Source organism: Girardinichthys multiradiatus, chromosome 23 (genome assembly GCF_021462225.1).
Source record: "Girardinichthys multiradiatus isolate DD_20200921_A chromosome 23, DD_fGirMul_XY1, whole genome shotgun sequence".
Classification (NCBI taxonomy): Eukaryota; Metazoa; Chordata; class Actinopteri; order Cyprinodontiformes; family Goodeidae; genus Girardinichthys; species Girardinichthys multiradiatus.
In genome coordinates, this window is record NC_061815.1 from 4,265,821 (window position 1) to 4,285,775 (window position 19,955).

Below are 19,955 nucleotides of genomic sequence, written 5' to 3' on the forward strand. Positions count from 1 at the left end.
CAAAAAAGGTGGAGACGGAGACTCCATGCAAGAACAATGATTTGTACAATGCTTTCACTGGCATATGTTCAGCATCCACCTCTGTAATGGAAATTAATAGTTTTATGATATGCGTGTTTAGTGTGCTTTTGCAAACATAAATAGTGCTTATACAGTACGTTCCATAAGTGGCATTCTGGTTTGCACAGAAAAACCAAGTATTCTGTGGTACCCAAGTTAAGCTAGAATTCGCACTCATGAACCTTTGTTCGTCGGTGAAAACATATGATATTCAAAATTATGTTTGGGAACCGGGACGGGCTCTAAACTGTGTTGGCGGAAAAGGGGTACTAGAGAACATTAGTGGACAAACAGCATCATGAAGACCAAAGAACACAGCAGACAAGTCAGGGAGAAAGTTGTCATGTTTAAAGCAGAGTTTGGTTATAAAAAATATCCCAGACAGCTCTGATCAATCAATCATCAGAACATGGAAAGAGTAAGGGCCAACTGCAAACCTTCTAAGACATGGCTATCCAACTAAACAGATATGCTGGGCTAACAGAGCATTACTTATCGATGTAGCCAAGAGGCCCATGGTAACTCTTGAGGAGCTGCAGATCTCCGCAGTTCAGGTGGAAAATCTGTCGACAGGAAAACCATTGTTTGTGTGCTCTATAAATCTTACCTTTAAGGAGGGGTGGGAAGAGGAAAAGTTGTAAAAAGTCTGGTTTAAAATGTGGCACATGCCTTGTTGGACACAGCAAACATGTGGAGGAAGGTTTTCCTTTTAAATACATTTTAAAACTATGTCTCATTCATTTCATTACTTTGAGTTGGACTATAACATATAATCCAAATAAAATTCATGGAGGTTTGTTGCTGTAATGTGTCAAAATGTAAAACGCTTAAGCAGTATGAATATTTTGCTCTGTATCTGTTAATCTAGAGTATCAGAACAGTAAAGCTCCCATTTATAACATCTAAATCTAATATAAAATCTGTTTTAGTTTGGTATGGTTTTAAAACAACAGAATGTAATGTAACATAACTTGTAGCAAAGAAAAACTACCAGGTCAGTGTGTGCTCTTTCTTGCACTGAGGGCTTTTTTGTTTCTGCTGCGTAGTTTCAGAAAATTAGAAGACAAACTTAATCAACAGAAAATACGTTTTATTTGAACCGAGGAACAAATATATAAATCGTGTGAAAGTTCTCATCAGTAAGATTCGGTCTTTCTTAATTTTTGATGTTCGTAATAAAAGTCAGAAATGTTTGTTTCAAAACCCGTTTAAAGTCTTCGCAGCCACACTGCTCCCCTATAATGACCTCAACGAGGCACTGTTTTCATCCGACTGCCCCTAAAGGTGAAGATGATGATGATCTGTCGGGAGGAGGAGGAGGAGGAAGGAGGGATGTCACCAGTTAATAACCTCAGCCTCCCCCTGCCTGTCAGCATCATGATCGCAGAAAGCACCGTGAGCCCTCCACCAAAGGAGCCGCGTCAGTAAGCGGAACTACAACCCGTGGAGCCCGACATTTCCTCCACACAGACGGGTGGACTTCTCAGCGCAGCGCGGTGTGAAAGCTGGAGCTTTGGCACACAGACACACGGTCAGCAGCTGCCTCTGTATCTCCAGAGTGCACTTCGCTCCGACCGATTCCTCCGAGACTTCATCTTCTCTCCATCGGGGAACTGAAAACTTGGCTCCGCAGACCGCTGCAGGCGGAGGATAAACGGACGCACGGATAGTGTCCGCCGGCTGGCTGCGCGTCTTTTAGCGGCGCGCACAGCGGAGCTGCTGGAACTGTTTCCGTCCCACTTTAGTCCAGTATTACCCCCGACTGGGCGTCCCGAACACGACCAACATGGTTCTCTTGGGGTTCCTGCTCGTTCTCCACTTCCCAGGTAAGGTAGGCTCTCTGCTGTGGTTCTGTAAACAACAGCCATCTATCTCAAGGTGACATCAACACTGTCCCTCACAAGTTTAACAGACATGATCATGGAAAGGAAACTTCAGTTGTCTTCTCCTTCTGTAATACAAACTTCGTTCTTGACTCTGAGGCGCTTTTGACTCGTTTGCTCAGTAATCCTCAGTGGTAGAACGGAACTGAGCTTCCCAAATTTTCAGCAGGAAATTTTCTATAAAAAAATGTGAAATCCTAATAATATGTTTTAATGTCAGAGTTTTAGTGGGAGACATGCAGGCTGTAAATATATTTGCATAAAAATCGCTACAAGGCTACGCCCTTCCAGCTGAAAGTTTGCTGTGACTGAAGCAGGAACCTCCTTACTGATCAATCAGTCAAATGTCAGGGAGATAGTGTTCGCTCCAGGCGGCTTTCCAAAAACAATTGCTTTAATATCACTTAATAACAGAAATAATCCTATAAATACACATCAAGTGTTTCATAAAGTCAGATTTTTATTATGTAACTTTGATTAGAAAGGAGTGGCTTATTAACGTTTTTTGTTTCCCTTTTTCCTGGAAACTGTACAGTGTCTGCTGATGGAAGCCTAACATACTTCTCTCTAGCCTTGCTTTAGTGATAAAGCTGTATTTCAACACCAGATTCAGGGAAAAAATTCAGATAGTTTTATTTATAGTTTGCTGAATATCCTGTCTGAGCTATTGGAAAAAATAAGATTTAACATATCCTATCCTAGAATATATCCTATATGTCCTGACCTCAGCGGTTTTAAATACTTTCTCAGTGCAGTTTGTTCTTTCTTCCTCTTGAGAGGGAACATCAAAGTACACTAGAACCACTGTCGGGTTCTTAGGATCTACAGGATTTTTTTGCCTTTATGTTGTTCTAATTTAGTTCTAATTTTCCCTCTGACAGAACTGGTTATTTTAAGGTCTTGATGAAACTCATATTTTCTCACCGTGAGCAGGGCCTTTTATCTCATCTGAACAATAACCCTGATCTCAGGAGTATTTGATTTGCAACACATGCTTAGCAGCAGTTCCTGAACATTTGTGAGGCATGTTTTAATATTTGCAGGTTTTATCTGAAATGGTACGTCTTGCTAGAATGAAACGAGATACATTACTTCTGGGTGGGAGCTTGTTCCTGAGGGTCAGCTTGTTGAGTTTGCTTCCATCTCTCTGTGTATGCTTTTGGGTAGCAAGTATTTGTTTCAAACTCTAAAAACAAAAAAAAAATAAAAACATGGGTACACTTGTCATGCCATACGTTATAGGTGTGGTTGAGCCTGCAGAAAGCATTTTGTGATTTGACAGGGCAGTTTGCTGAGATCCACTGATAGGTAGATGCTACTCCTCCAAATAATCTGCAATTATTTGGCTTGAAATACAGTAACTATGGATAAACATTCAGTCTAATAGGTCAGTGGGCCTGGATAGTTTTTCATATCTTAAGATGAAAGAGTTTCTTATAAAAATAAGCAAGCTCACAGAGCACGTTTGTGGGGCTCAGCATGGGGTCTGTGTTCTGATCCTGTATGGCGGTCAAAATCTCACAGAAAGAGTCAGAGGGTATTTCTACCTGTGCCTCATTAGTACACCTTACCTGCTATGGTCAAATATTTGTTCAGCTCAAAGGCTTTAAAATGAGTGGAACTGGATGTAAATGTTGTTGCTGACTGATCTTTAAAAGTCAGTCAATTTGTTTGTGGGATCTACACTCCCAGAAGAAAATGCTAGTTTCCACTTTTTGTGTGATCGGAATGAATGTTTTCCATCAAATGAATAAGAAGAAAAAGATCTGAATCTTAGTGGGACTTTATCTGTATAATTAAAATAAATGAAGGAAAACCCTGCTCGTTGGGCAGGGTTTAGAATTGAAATTCAGGTTAGAAAGTGGAAAGTGGATTTTCAATGTTGTGGTTGGTTTTGTAATGGATACAGGTTAATGGAAGGATGAGCAATGTTAAAGCAGCTCAGCCACACTAAAAGAAAACTATCATATCATATACTTTATGTAATTTACCATAATTTCCTACTTATCAAATTATTATTTTTTTTGTTTTGTTTTTTTCAAAGACAATTTTATCCGAAAGCATACAAAACAACAGAACAAAACCAGAAAGTAAATGCAGATAAGATACATCTAGTTTCTGTTTTGAAATCTGCTCTGCTGCTCCTCAGTCCTTCCAGGTACAGGTAGTACAACTCTACAATCAGTGCTTTTATCAGTGCCGTAGCCGAACTAATGAAATTCTCCTATGGTGGATTTAAACGTGAGCTTGTTCTTGCAGCATGGCCCTTCTGTGTTCATTAGTCTCGGTAATGATTGTCCAGCATGTCCTGATGCCGTGACATTAAGTGACAAGCTCATATATCTCCAGATTCACCCCACCCATCCTCCCCTCTTCATTCTCTCCCTCAAGGCTTTCAGGTCATGTCTCACTTTTTTTTTTCAATCTCAATCTAAATTCCCCCTCGGATTCAGCTGCGCGTCAGAATAAATTGTTCAAGTCGTTCAATGAGGAAGTGCAGTCAACCGACACCGGTGTGCAAACACATTTGGAGCAGCGGTGTTTGACGTCTTATCGGCGCACCGGCAGGTGTGCATGTTTGTGTTTATTTTTAGGGAGCTGGAGAGAATGTGTAACACGGCTCACTTTGCAGAGACACCTCCTGGGTGTTTTTCAGGACCCATAGTGATACTGATACTTTGTGAGTGTAGTTGTCCAGCATTCAGGTTGGCATAACTCTGTTTGGTTTCCCTTTAAAGGTGCACTTGTTTTATCGCCAGGGTTGGTTCTGGTATAAGTGGTGCTCTGGGCTCTCCCTTCCTCCTCCATGTGCAGTTATGAGAAGATGATGTAAGAAGATAAGATTTTTAGTATATGTCTGATAAAACTAACCACTTTGTTTTATAAAGCATCTGTGTTTCATCAGTTTGTCAAAAAACATTAAAATTCCTTTTTGTGTTGTAAGAAATAGAATAAATGTTTCATAAGTTTTAATCTGCATTTAAAAGAACCTGTTCACTGTACAGTGAAATGATCAATGATAATGATGTTTTTTCTGAGTGATCCTGCTGCCAGGATCTCACCCTGGACGGTGAGCTGCAATGGGAAAAGATATATTTTTTTAACAATTTCAAGGGTAAAAAACAAAAGTTTTGATTTAATGTTTTAATGCAGATTTTTGTATATTTGTTCATGTATCAAAGAAACTTTCATTTGTTTCAGTTCCAGATCACTTCTTTCTGGTTCTATATACTATATATTATATTATACCATCTGATAATATTTAAATTAAGTTATTTTCTTGCTTAATAAAATACTCGAATACAAGTTTGATGCTGATGCCGATTGCATCCATATATCTTTCTACACCTGTTCATGATCCCGGGCAAGCTCATGCCTATCTCCAGCAGTCAACAGTAAAGAGGCGGGGAACATCCTGGTTACCAGTCCATCACAGGGCAACACAGGCACAAACCAGACAAACAGCCATAAATGCAGACCATCATATATAGAGGCAGTTTAGAATCTCTCATTATCTACAATGTGTTTTTCTTTGCTGTGAGAGGAAACCCACACATGTGGAAAAACACAGAGTGGTCCAGGCCTGCATCATTCTCTCTAATGGAAATATAGGGCCTGATCTTCAAAACGTTTGCGTGTACAAAACCACATGCAAACCTGTTTGCGTACGCAAACGATTTGGTAATCGGATTGCGTGTGCAATATCAGCAGAACTGCGGGCACAGACTTTTGAGCATTTCTGCCTTCCTGAATATGCAGAACACATGATAATGACCCAAACGCACAAATGTATGGGAGGAGGATATGCAAATGTAATCCATTACCAGCCGCAATGCGATTTTCAAACCTGAAAGGGATTGTGGGCGCAATTTTAGCGTGTGGATTTAACACGTTTAAAATTCAGGTGCTAACTGGGATGCAAAAATGTCAGCTGTCTTTGGACAGAAGGAGGCATAGATAAAATGGCAGATGATGTGGAGAAAGAATCTTCTGTACACCAGATTTGGGTTGGAAAAAATAAAAATAATAAAAATGATGAGAATAGAGGATTCTATGTAGGATTATCTAAGCTCTGATTTGGAGCCAATCACAAACAAAAGCCATGATATGAGAACTCCTTGAAACACTTTTTTCTTGCATCTTGATCATTCCAGTGTAACATTGCTGTCAATGAGATCATCTGCTGCTGAAGCACAAACCTGATCATGAAGAGGTGCGCACATAACTGACCATCCGCCACAGACGCACGCACAACTGTAATTGTAATCTAACTGTAATTGCACATCATGCAAAGGACCCACTGTGCTGTGATGTTGATGATATAATTAACAGGAAAGAAATAAAGACATTATAAGGCAGATTAAATCCATCCTTCATGTGCAAACTGGATGTGAAAATCACTTCTTAGCAGGTAAAAAAATCACCATTTAAAGGCAGCGTTTCCATGTGGTAACAAAGACAGGATGTGCTTTAACCTTGTCACTAAAAACACATTGCATTATTAACAGCCATTGCAGGACAATCGGAGCTGGATCAGTTAGATTACGTTGTTTAAATGTGAACATATGCCAAGGGAGGGTTTTGTTTATGCAGTCAAAAATTATTTAGTGTCACCAAAAAACTATTTAAACAATCAAACACTTTAGATATCATTAAAATATTGGCAAAACAACTAAAATGAATTCAGTAAAATCATTGGAAAATAACTTATTTTTATGTACATGAATGTTCAATTTAAATTCTTTGCAGGAGAGTTATGATGTTATGTTTTAAAATTTCCAAAGCTATAATATACCGATTAGCAACTCCTACAACAACTATTTTCATGTTGCTAATATTACATTCAGGCTTAAATATTTAGTTGCTGTTTATGATAAACTCTGAACTCTTCAAACACAGACTCAAAAAACAAAAGAACCAAGTGAGTCTCCGAAAAGAATTAAAAGATCAAAGGAGGAAAGGAGAAACCTGAAATGAATTAATTAACAGACGTGTTTGTCTGTTACATTGTTAATATTGATTGGCAATTTGTTGCGAGTTACGTTGAGCAAGGTAGGAGAAATCTCATCATGACAACAAAAGGTAACTAAGTGTAATATTCCAGAGAAGCAAGGAACAGAAGGAAAACAATTGGATCATTTATAATAATGCAGCATAATAATCCCTGCATATTTCCAGCAACACAGCAGAGGATCTGTTTACTTTTCCTCTTGTTCCAGCCAGTAGCACATGCAATTTCCACATTTAAATAGGGCGGTCTGCACCTGTTTTGCACCTGCTATCATTCCACGCGCAATCTTTGAAAATTGCACGCAAAACGCCCACTTATTGCACATGCAATTTATTTATAGTACATGCAAATTAGCACCCGCTATTTGGGATCTTTGAAGATCAGACCCTTAGTGTCTTTGCAATTAATTAACTTTTATTAACAATGAACACCTTTTTAACACATTTAATCTTCAACATACCAATATATAAAACCATAGTTATATTTATTTGTTTTATAATTTAGATGATATGATATACAAAACAAACTCCTGACAGAAATATAAATATTAATTTCTCATTTTAAATGGGTATTTCAGGTATTATATGGCACACACAAAATAATGAGATCACTATTACATCATGCCTTAAAACATGTTGCATCATATAGTGCAACCATAATAATCCCTATATTCCCAAATATTTTGTGATACCTTTAAACTATTGTAGCAGAAGCTAACAACAACCACCCGTTTTTACTGTTATTTAATAGAAAAATAATAAAGAAACTGTGTTTTATTTTATAACACCTGCAGGTTCCAAGAGTATAAGGTAACAAATTAAAGTGTTTAAAGAAAAAATTTCAACAAGTTTAATTATTGTATTATTTTTGCGTGGAGTTAACTCGTTTTACTCCTACCCATTTTTCCTTTTAGTGGTTCTCCAAATACTTTGGTTCTCTCACAGTCTAAAAACGTGCAAGTCAGGGGAATTTGAGCAGTGTGTTTTATTAAGTTTGAGCACATGGCCAAACTGCTGGGCTCTGGCTTTGTTCGGCAGCACCAGGTTTGTTTCTTTTGGGGATTTGATGTATTCTGGACATCTGATATTTCAAGGCACAAAATACCTTTATCATCTTACCAAAGCTAAGGAATGCCCAGTGCAATTTAGGGAATATCAGACTGGATCCATTGGTGCGCCCGAAGCTGTGTGACTGGACACTCTTTTTTCCTTGGAGCCAGTGGTGTATAAGACAATGAGAAAGGACACATTAAAAACTACTTGGTGACTTCTAGCAGCTTTCAGTTGCTGGAACATTTGAACATTCTTCTCTGCTATCAAACACCCTTTGCAACTCATTTATTTAAGAAAGATATATGTCCTACCACTCCAACACACCTATCTAGTGCGTATATTGTCCCTCACCACCCCTTCATTTTATGCGTTTATTTTGGGCGTTAAAGAAAGGGATCCGTACAGCATGATTTCTTACTATGCGGACGTTTGTGTGTTTCTCCTTCCTGAAAACTAGCTTTGGATAAAAAAAATTAAATTATTAAGTCTAGTCAAGTTTATTTATATAGCACTTTTCAATAACAAGGCACTCAAAGCAAACCCAATATCCTACACAAATACACATATACATAGAAAAATATAGATGTCAGACCGTTTTGGCTCTGCACTTTAAGCCATCTCACCTATGGAGCACACTTATTACTGATGATGATTCCACTGCACTGCAGGGTTGCACGCTTTGAACAACAGAGGGCCATTGCAGTAAGCAGAAAGTGAGATTGAGACAGAGAGAGGATGTCTTATCCGTATTGATCTCCAGTGACAGATGATGACGTCTATGAAAAGCAATGAGGCCAGTGAAATGAGTATCATAAAGCTGCCTTGATGATAAGTGTGGAAAAAAAAGCTGCTCGGAATCGGACGGAGAGGCGATCATCCCAGGTCAGACCAGGTAGAGGGAGGAGGGAGGATGAAGAGGATTAGAGGTGAGTGAGGGGAATGAACTTGGTGAAAGAAGTGAGGAAATCCATCTTCCCTCTTCTGTTGCATTTAATGAAAAATGAACAACGTACGAGGCTCCCATCCACCTGGCTCCATCTGATCTGGAAGCAGGAGTGTATGTGCCGTGTGTGCTTGTAGATGAGTGTGTGTGTGCTGCATTCTTCTCAAAGGGAAATGGTGTGTCTAGGGGAGTAGTTTGGAGGTCTTCTGTGTGGTTTGTTGATAACTGGGATTTGGAACTCAAACACACAGAAAGCAGATGGTGTGTTGGCTGCTGCTGCCTTCACTGTGTGTTTGTCAAGTGTGTGAACAAACATTATGTTGAGTGTGTGTGTGTGTGTGCGTGCGTGTCTGCGAGTGTGTCCTTATCTGAACCCTACTCCAGCCATGAGTCAGTGGTCCCTGAAGGTACCTCTGCTCTCTGTGGTGAAGGTCTGGGCCGCTGCTTGACCTCATGCCCATCTGCTATCATAATGACAGATGTGTCAGAGATTGGCTTCAGTTCTGTGGCTGGACCTACAATCCCTACTTAGTCTCTCTGACAGATTTCAGATGGCAGGAGGGACTACTGACTTGCATTCCTCTTGTTCTTCAAATCCTAAATATGTTTGGAAGGTCTCAGCTTCAGATGTCTGCTTGTTGTGTAACTTATGAAGCAGAAGGCCCTCTGATTGAGGCAGGACTGAAACATCTCTGAGGGAATGTTCATTATTTGTGGAGAGAAATAAACCCTTTCCCATTTTTCTGTTACATTTTCACTTTTCAAACATATTGTAAAATTTAAGTGCACTTACTTTTCCAAAGTTAAAAAAGTGTTTGGCTCTGAGTCAATTTGCCTTTTTGCTAGTTCTCTCCCCATACATACCTAGAAATAGCCATTTCATCTCCTCCTACCTTCATTCTTCAGCATAAACAAACCATTTCATACTCATCTACTTAAACTATGACATTCTAATTTATTTTCCTTTGTAGTTAAGTACTTTGTGAAAATGTTAAATCTCATGTGTAGCTGAATTTAATTGTTTAGTGTTTTCTTTGTAAAACTTTGTTTTACCCCATATTTCCATTTATTATGGTCCTTATCCTGATTTGGACCTGTTGGATCTTATAAAATATAAAATATTAAGAACCCAGATAAAGCGGAATAACTGTAAGCGACCTCCTGCTTATAGTAATAAGTAATAAAACCACATTTCCTTTTAGTGGACCATGACTGATAAAAAATTATCAAAGGTTAAATCACAGGTTATCAAAGGGTACCAAACTTTCCCCTGGCCTTTTGATGCATGGTCTGTGCAAAGCCTCTGGAGATAAACGGCACCTCTGCGTAGCTGAAAAAGACACGTACAAAATGATCAAAACTGCACAGATACTAATGGTCTAAAAGTTAAATGACCGGAACCCAGCTAATTTCTACTTTTATGTCAATAAAACCATGACATTCTGCATAGTCTAAGATTGTAATTGTAACACAGCAGGTTTGAAGTGGATATTCTCAGCCATGCTGTTGAATTACAGTTGTTTTGCGGGTATGTGAGATGTACTCTACAACATGGTGAAGGGTAACATGATGAGTGGGCTTGTGGGGCATCCACGGTTGCTAGTAGGCATGGGCTAGTTACTGGCATACCAGGTATCAAATCTACTAAAATCTTTATTTACATTAAATACTTTGAGTGCTCTCAGTGAGATGCAAGAGAGGTGTTTGAATCCAGGTGTATGAATCACGCACTTTCCTTTTCCTTAAATGCAGTAATTTTAAAAGTCGACAATATATACTTTGAATTCATTTTAACAGTTTGATTGAAATTTGTCATTGTTACCTAGTGTTTAGTAAATAGTTTATATAAAGATGATTAATTTTAGTGTTTACATTTTGAATCATTTTGTAATGTTTTTAATTTTTTCGTAAAAAGAAAACAATCCTGTTATTTTAAAGAATAAAACTATTGAAAATACCTCTAGGCGGTGAAATTTTAAATGCAAATTTCTAGTCAGTCAGAAATATAAATTTGTAAAACCAAAACAAAAGACAAATGCTCAATGATAGTTTTTTTGTAGTAATATTATTAATATATAGTAATAGTACAACATCACAGCGTTTTTCAGTCAGTTAAACTGGCCCAGGTTTTGTTCGCACACCAGACCGAGGTGTTAGCTACATGCCTCACATCCTGGAATATTGCGAGATACAACCACCTGGTTCCTTGCCTGATAACATTATTGCCCACTCATGATGCTACTACTGCCGCTAAAGCCCGCTTTAGACTTTTCAGCTCCATCTGTTTTGAACAGTTTATATTCCCATCACTGTTGTGCTTGTGTACTGAATTGCTTCTGAATGGAACCATTCTATCTGGCTGCCTAAACATTTTTGTGTGAGTATGTGAACATGTTAGAATACAGGTCCTTCTCAAAATATTAGCATATTGTGATAAAGTTCATTATTTTCCATAATGTAATGATGAAAATTTAACATTCATATATTTTAGATTAATTGCACACTAACTGAAATATTTCAGGTCTTTTATTGTCTTAATACGGATGATTTTGGCATACAGCTCATAAAAACCCAAAATTCCTATCTCACAAAATTAGCATATTTCATCCGACCAATAAAAGAAAAGTGTTTTTAATACAAAAAATGTCAACCTTCAAATAATCATGTACTGTTATGCACTCAATACTTGGTCGAAAATCCTTTTGCAGAAATGACTGCTTCAATGCGGCGTGGCATGGAGGCAATCAGCCTGTGGCACTGCTGAGGTCTTATGGAGGCCCAGGATGCTTCGATAGCGGCCTTTAGCTCATCCAGAGTGTTGGGACTTGAGTCTCTCAACGTTCTCTTCACAATATCCCACAGATTCTCTATGGGGTTCAGGTCAGGAGAGTTGGCAGGCCAATTGAGCACAGTGGTACCATGGTCAGTAAACCATTTACCAGTGGTTTTGGCACTGTGAGCAGGTGCCAGGTCGTGCTGAAAAATGAAATCTTCATCTCCATAAAGCTTTTCAGCAGATGGAAGCATGAAGTGCTCCAAAATCTCCTGATAGCTAGCTGCATTGACCCTGCCCTTGATAAAACACAGTGGACCAACACCAGCAGCTGACACGGCACCCCAGACCATCACTGACTGTGGGTACTTGACACTGGACTTCTGGCATTTTGGCATTTCCTTCTCCCCAGTCTTCCTCCAGACTCTGGCACCTTGATTTCCGAATGACATGCAGAATTTGCTTTCATCCGAAAAAAGTACTTTGGACCACTGAGCAACAGTCCAGTGCTGCTTCTCTGTAGCCCAGGTCTGGGGAATGCGGCACCTGTAGCCCATTTCCTGCACACGCCTGTGCACGGTGGCTCTGGATGTTTCTACTCCAGACTCAGTCCACTGCTTCCGCAGGTTCCCCAAGGTCTGGAATCGGCCCTTCTCCACAATCTTCCTCAGGGTCCGGTCACCTCTTCTCGTTGTGCAGCATTTTCTGCCACACTTTTTCCTTCCCACAGACTTCCCACTGAGGTGCCTTGATACAGCACTCTGGGAACAGCCTATTCGTTCAGAAATTTCTTTCTGTGTCTTACCCTCTTGCTTGAGGGTGTCAATAGTGGCCTTCTGGACAGCAGTCAGGTCGGCAGTCTTACCCATGATTGGGGTTTTGAGTGATGAACCAGGCTGGGAGTTTTAAAGGCCTCAGGAATCTTTTGCAGGTGTTTAGAGTTAACTCGTTGATTCAGATGATTAGGGGCATAGCTCGGTTAGAGACCCTTTTAATGATATGCTAATTTTGTGAGATAAGAATTTTGGGTTTTCATGAGCTGTATGCCAAAATCATCCGTATTAAGACAATAAAAGACCTGAAATATTTCAGTTAGTGTGCAATGAATCTAAAATATATGAATGTTAAATTTTCATCATTACATTATGGAAAATAATGAACTTTATCACAATATGCTGATATTTTGAGAAGGACCTGTAGTTAAATTATCTGCACTGACCAAACCAAAGAAAAACCTTAGCTTTTGAGTAACAATAACCGAAATATTTTTTTTCAAATCCTGTTTGGAAGCTTTACTCAAATCACAGTAATCCAAAGTGTCTGAAACATGAAAACATGAAACCATCATTTACTGTGGCTCCTCCATCAGTCATTTTCTTTCCTGTCAGGCTTGTGATACTCAGTACCATTTTCTTTGACAAGATTTTTCCTTTGTTGTTTCTTCTCACTCCAGTTCCTTAACAGCTGTAATTCTATGCTGTTTGACAGATTTTCTTTCTGCTGCATTTTTTGCAGTAAGGGTGTTTGGAGTTCCAAGTAGTCAAGTTTCAGTCGTGCATTTATTCTCTTTATGGCAGCAAAACTACACTTTGCTCCTGGACCAAATGTATAAAACTCTTGAGGTTTCATGTTCAAAAAATGTATAAACACAAAGGCAAAAGGGTGCCTACCTATTTATCTTCCTTAGAAAATCTTTTAACCAATGTGAATAATTAACTGAATCTGACTGCACTGTTTGATAGTTAGGATTAATTGGAATGTATAAACCTGACTTGAAATCTATGATTTGATTGAATTGACTTTGTAAAGTGCCTTGAGACGACATGTGTTGTGAATTGGTGCTATATAAGTAAAACTGAATTGAATTATCTCATCATACCTTTAAAGTGAAGAATGCTCATAGTTTTTTTTATTCTCAATAATTATAAAGGCTTGTGCACATTAGCACAAAACCAAACTTATTTAGGGTCTCATTTTTAAAATCACAACCTAAATGCTGCCTTAAAAAAGATATCCATCCCCAATCCGCTGTGTATGTTGAGAGAAGTGGCTAAGGAATTAAATCGCTGTAATATTAGCTACTTTGAAAAGAAGGGCATCCGGATACAGTGCAACGGTTGTCTACCTCTGCTTTAACTAGATGAACATGTTTTTTTTTTACTATGCCTCTGTGGAGATGATCACGAGGGAAAGTCCAACGTACAGAAAAATGGAAAAATTTTAACAGCTTTCTGAAATCTATTTTCTGAAGTTTTAACTATTGACTTTGGTGGATTTGTCATTCATTTAGGGATGCAGCATAACCATTTTGAGACAGGCAGGATGCACTGCACTCGTATCATGTCGGTTTTTCTCATACCATTAAGTGTCCCTTCTCAGAAAATGAAAACACTATAATTAAGGTAAACAAAATCTATTTACAAATTAGATGACTTCTGAAGATGGTTGCACTGAATTTCATTTTCTAGTATCAAAGTATTAGGGGCTGAGCACAAATGCACATCACACTTTTTAGAAATTTTAATTTTGTAAAACGATACCAACTGTCATTTTTCTTCCACCTTCTAATTATGCACAACCTTGTGTTGGTCTGTTACATAAATCATCACTTTGTGGCACAACCCTGTTGTCTGGATTACACTGGAGGAGCGCTTTTATATAGCCCAGAAAAGGTGGCGCAGATTATTATGTCTGCTACATGTTCCACAACATAGTCATGATGCCATGATTGTGGGGGAAAAAGGCATCTGCAGACAGGTTAATGCCATTTGAGGTATTCATTTTATTTAAATAAAAACAAAACAAAAAACACCATGACTGAATATTGTGGCATGTTTTAAAACTAAGTGGAACATTAACAGCCACCAGAGAACAGGAAACCAAGGGAAACCGAAGGGAAACATTTTTAAAAATTGTCTGGGGTGTCTGAAAGTTTTTTATGTTTATTTTCCGCAATGTCCCTTCTAGGATTCCAGAAACACTGACATGTCTGCCTGCCTGTCTCATGTGAGTCACAGGAGAAGTGTGGGGCTGCAGTCGTATGGCCCTGCGCTTCACACTGCATGACGGCAAAGTGGAATAGGAGGAGGGAGGGACAAGGCGGGGGTGACTATTGATGAATGAAAAAAAAAAATGGGGCTTTTCTGATCCAGGGCCAAAGGGTAGGTGCTTGAGCACCAAAGAGGTCTATCTGTGCACATGGCTGAAGGTGTCCAAACTCTCATGGAACATGCCAAATTCTTATTAAAATAGGGTGGTCTGCACCACTTTTGCACCTGCTATCAATTGCGCATGCAATCTTAGTAGATCACCCGCAACACACCTACTAATTGCATGTGTAATATTTTTTAACACATGCAATTTAGAGCTCCTTTTTAGTAGATCAATCCCTCCACCTTCTTGAACACCTTTTGGGATAAATTAGAGCAGAGGCTGCAGTTCTGGTTTAATCATCTAACTATGAACACACTCCTAAACCTTGTGGAAGATGTTTACAGAATAGTTCAATGACTTTTTTTTGTGTGTGCTTGTTTTAGTCAAGTGATGTGCCACAAATCCATGTGACACATATAAACATGCTGCATTCATATTTACACGTCAAACAATCTTTCCTGTTAACTTCTGAACAATATTATAAAGAAAAGGATGAAGAGGTAAACTGACCTTGATCCACAATAGCAGGAAACACAATGATGTCGTGTCATAATGAGGTGGTGTTGTGCAGGACCAATGTGCAGACAAGAGCGTGGGAGCTACATGGTGAGTAGAAGTATTTAATGATAAGAAGATGACTTACAGGAGAGGAAACAGAACAAGGAGCATGAGCAGAATGATAGGCATGCAGCAGGCAGGCAAACAGTCGTAGACAGGCTTGGCATGACAAACAGTTGAATTCAGTGGCGAGCAATCAAAACCGGAGAGTTTAAATGCGGAGGCAGGGTGGAGAGATGACCAATGAACTAGAAGAGCTATTCAGATGAAATGTGGAGCTGCTGGTCGCAGGGAGAATGCAGAGCAACTGAAGGAGGGAGGCTAATGAACACAGATGAGCAGGAACACATTACCACTGGAGGGTTCTAACAGAACTCTAAATGTACGGGAATACAAGTAATAAGTAAACTATAGGGTGACCTAAAATAACAGCAACTAAAGAACACAAATAAGGAATTGCAGAGAAACAGACAAAAAGAAAACTGAAACACCCAACACAGGCAGATCATGATGTGGTTATTCTGTTCTAAGCTGTGCCTGGCTAATGGTTGTCTTGTCTAGTAATTTTCCTAACAGTCAGTTCATTGAGTCTTATTCACTTTTAAAATTAAAAAGATCAATAATCATTTTTAGTTTATTCAAAAGATCCATGATCTGTGGTCATACAGAAATGAATGCTGCTGTAAACTTCCTCCAAGCTATAGAGGTCCTTCTAAAAAAATTAGCATATTGTGATAAAGTTCATTATTTTCCATAATGTCATGATGAAAATTTAACATTCATATATTTTAGATTCATTGCACACTAACTGAAATATTTCAGGTCTTTTATTGTCTTAATACGGATGATTTTGGCATACAGCTCATGAAAACCCAAAATTCCTATCTCACAAAATTGGCATATTTCATCCGACCAATAAAAGAAAAGTGTTTTTAATACAAAAAACGTCAACCTTCAAATAATCATGTACAGTTATGCACTCAATACTTGGTCGGGAATCCTTTGGCAGAAATGACTGCTTCAATGCGGCGTGGCATGGAGGCAATCAGCCTGTGGCACTGCTGAGGTCTTATGGAGGCCCAGGATGCTTCGATAGCGGCCTTTAGCTCATCCAGAGTGTTGGGTCTTGAGTCTCTCAACGTTCTCTTCACAATATCCCACAGATTCTCTATGGGGTTCAGGTCAGGAGAGTTGGCAGGCCAATTGAGCACAGTGATACCATGGTCAGTAAACCATTTACCAGTGGTTTTGGCACTGTGAGCAGGTGCCAGGTCATGCTGAAAAATTAAATGTTCATCTCCATAAAGCTTTTCAGCAGATGGAAGCATGAAGTGCTCCAAAATCTCCTGATAGCTAGCTGCATTGACCCTGCCCTTGATAAAACACAGTGGACCAACACCAGCAGCTGACACGGCACCCCAGACCATCACTGACTGTGGGTACTTGACACTGGACTTCTGGCATTTTGGCATTTCCTTCTCCCCAGTCTTCCTCCAGACTCTGGCACCTTGATTTCCGAATGACATGCAGAATTTGCTTTCATCCGAAAAAAGTACTTTGGACCACTGAGCAACAGTCCAGTGCTGCTTCTCTGTAGCCCAGGTCAGGCGCTTCTGCCGCTGTTTCTGGTTCAAAAGTGGCTTGACCTGGGGAATGCGGCACCTGTAGCCCATTTCCTGCACACGCCTGTGCACAGTGGCTCTGGATGTTTCCACTCCAGACTCAGTCCACTGCTTCCGCATGTCCCCCAAGGTCTGGAATCGTCCCTTCTCCACAATCTTCCTCAGGGTCCGGTCACCTCTTCTCGTTGTGCAGCGTTTTCTGCCACACTTTTTCCTTCCCACAGACTTCCCACTGAGGTGCCTTGATACAGCACTGTGGGAACAGCCTATTTGTTCAGAAATTTCTTTCTGTGTCTTACCCTCTTGCTTGAGGGTGTCAATAGTGGCCTTCTGGACAGCAGTCAGGTCGGCAGTCTTACCCATGATTGGGGTTTTGAGTGATGAACCAGGCTGGGAGTTTTAGAGGCCTCAGGAATCTTTTGCAGGTGTTTAGAGTTAACTCGTTGATTCAGATGATTAGGTTCATAGCTCGTTTAGAGACCCTTTTAATGATATGCTAATTTTGTGAGAGAGGAATTTTGGGTTTTCATGAGCTGTATGCCAAAATCATCCGTATTAAGACAATAAAAGACCTGAAATATTTCAGTTAGTGTGCAATGAATCTAAAATATATGAATGTTAAATTTTCATCATGACATTATGGAAAATAATGAACTTTATCACAATATGCTAATATTTTGAGAAGGACCTGTAATTTCCCCTTGAGTCAAAATTGGATTTTACAATTGAATCTTCAGATCTTGGCAACTCATAAAAAGTACAATAGCTAACGGTTTTGGTGTGCATCCAAAGTGCTTATGCAGTTTACTAGAATCCATGATGTCAGGTTCACAATTTTAAGGCCCATTTTCCATGAGCCCACTCTGATTATTTGACCTTAGGGACTCTCTGCTTCTCAATTCTTTTCTTCTTCAACCTCAGTCTCACAACAAAGCCACTTCACTTGAGGCTGTATCCGCTCAGTTCACAGCAGCACAACAAGATTTCCTTCACAGAGAAAAATGAGAGGCATTCATCACTGTGTTGGATGTTTCCAACCATCCTGACATTATCCATTATATTGGTCTTTGATCATAATTACACTAATTATGGCCCCTCTATTAGCACAGTGTCTTATAAACAAGGAAGGGAGGGAAATCAGATTTGTGATTCAGACTCTCTAAATATCTGGGAAATGTGATACGAGCTTTGCAGGTGACATGCTTACTTCTGTGCAAAATTATTAGAAAGAGTTGGAGGTATAAAATGAGCAACATTTTTTATTATTCTTTGCAGTGTGTTCCACATGTTCTAATATTTTTATTATTAAATTTGTTGACCTACCCAGGTGCTCCAGGTCTAATTTTAAAAGTTTTATGAAGTTTGTGATCTATTTAAAGGTCCCCCAGACTCCAATTACTAGCTCTCAGCTTCAGCTCTTAGAAAGGAAGCACATGAAGTGGAGCCAAAGTCTATGCAGGGACCCTGAGATGTCCTGTAATCACAGGCTGCAAACACACCGCCTGTCCCCTACTCATCTTCAGTTGGTTTGTTAAGAATTCAGCCATCAGTCATGAATGGAGTCATCAAGAGTGAAAACTCCACCACTGCATGGCCCTTTCATTGGAAAGACTGACATCATTACTGCAGAAAAAGTATGCTGCAGACAGTATGGGCCCAGGAAATACCAGGTTATAAATGATATACAGTACATCAATTCCTGGATTTTTTTTTTATCTGCAAAACAGAATATTTAGAAATAGATAGCTAAGAGAAACAGAACAATATGAGGGTAAAAGACAGTTAATGGCAGAAGGTTATTGCAAATTTGAAAATAAAGCATTTAAACAATTTTATTGAATTTTAGGGCTATAAATGCAGGAATGTCTCTTTTCAACAGCAAACATTGTTTTTCAGATTTTAGTTTGAACACATTTCATTTCTGTGTCTTGTAAAAGTTTTCTAATACCATCTTCTTGAAATTCTTCATTTTCTGTTGTTTTCTCATGAGGGAAACTGACACAAGAGTCCAGGTATTTAGACTTTTTTATCAGTTTTTTGTTTTTTTTAAAGATACCGTCACAATCTATTGATTTGAGCAACATGACACCTCTGCAGCACTGGGCAACTTCTTTAAATAAGCTCACTTTGCACACTAAGAAATCCTTCTGTTTTCTGTTCCATGGACCAATCGTGCGGAGAGCATGATAATTATCTCGTCAAATTGAAATTAAGTGCATAACATTAACATTTAGTACATTTGTGGAGACTCCGCTGCTTTGTCTTGAGGGATATTGTTCAAATGAAAGGTGATCTCCTTTCAAGGCACCAAAATTCTCCGTTAAGCTTGGAAATATTTACTATAACCATTGTACATAATCTTTAGCAGGGTTAGTTGGGTCAATGGGTTTCATTACTATTAACAACAGTGTGACTTGAAAACATGCCACCATTTAGGAAGAACTGAGAAATGGTGTTTATGTTTGTAGATATGTGTGAGCCACATAGAATAAGGAGCTATTATGAATCATGCTGAAAGGAACATCATTAATTCAATTCAAATTTCAATTCACTTTATTTATATAGCGCCAATTCACAACACAAGTCGTCTCAAGGCACTTCACAAAAGTCAGGCACATACAAGGGTTGGACAATGAAACTGAAACACCTGGTTTTAGACCACAATAATTTATTAGTATGGTGTAGGGCCTCCTTTTGCGGCCAATACAGCGTCAATTCGTCTTGGGAATGACATATACAAGTCCTGCACAGTGGTCAGAGGGATTTTAAGCCATTCTTCTTGCAGGATAGTGGCCAGGTCACTACGTGATGCTGGTGGAGGAAAACGTTTCCTGACTCGCTCCTCCAAAACACCCCAAAGTGGCTCAATAATATTTAGATCTGGTGACTGTGCCAGCCAT

At 39.2% G+C, this 19,955-nt stretch overlaps 1 protein-coding gene across 1 annotated transcript in view; it reads left to right on the forward strand.

The window, feature by feature from the left end:
- Positions 1–1,186: 1,186 nt before the first annotated feature.
- gfra3 (GDNF family receptor alpha 3) overlaps positions 1,187–19,955 on the forward strand; it is a 110,514-nt gene continuing 91,745 nt past the window's right edge. The window contains exon 1 of the mRNA XM_047353785.1: positions 1,187–1,886. Coding sequence (XP_047209741.1) covers positions 1,847–1,886 — 40 coding nt within the window. The 5' untranslated portion in view covers positions 1,187–1,846. The remainder of the gene's footprint in view (positions 1,887–19,955) is intronic.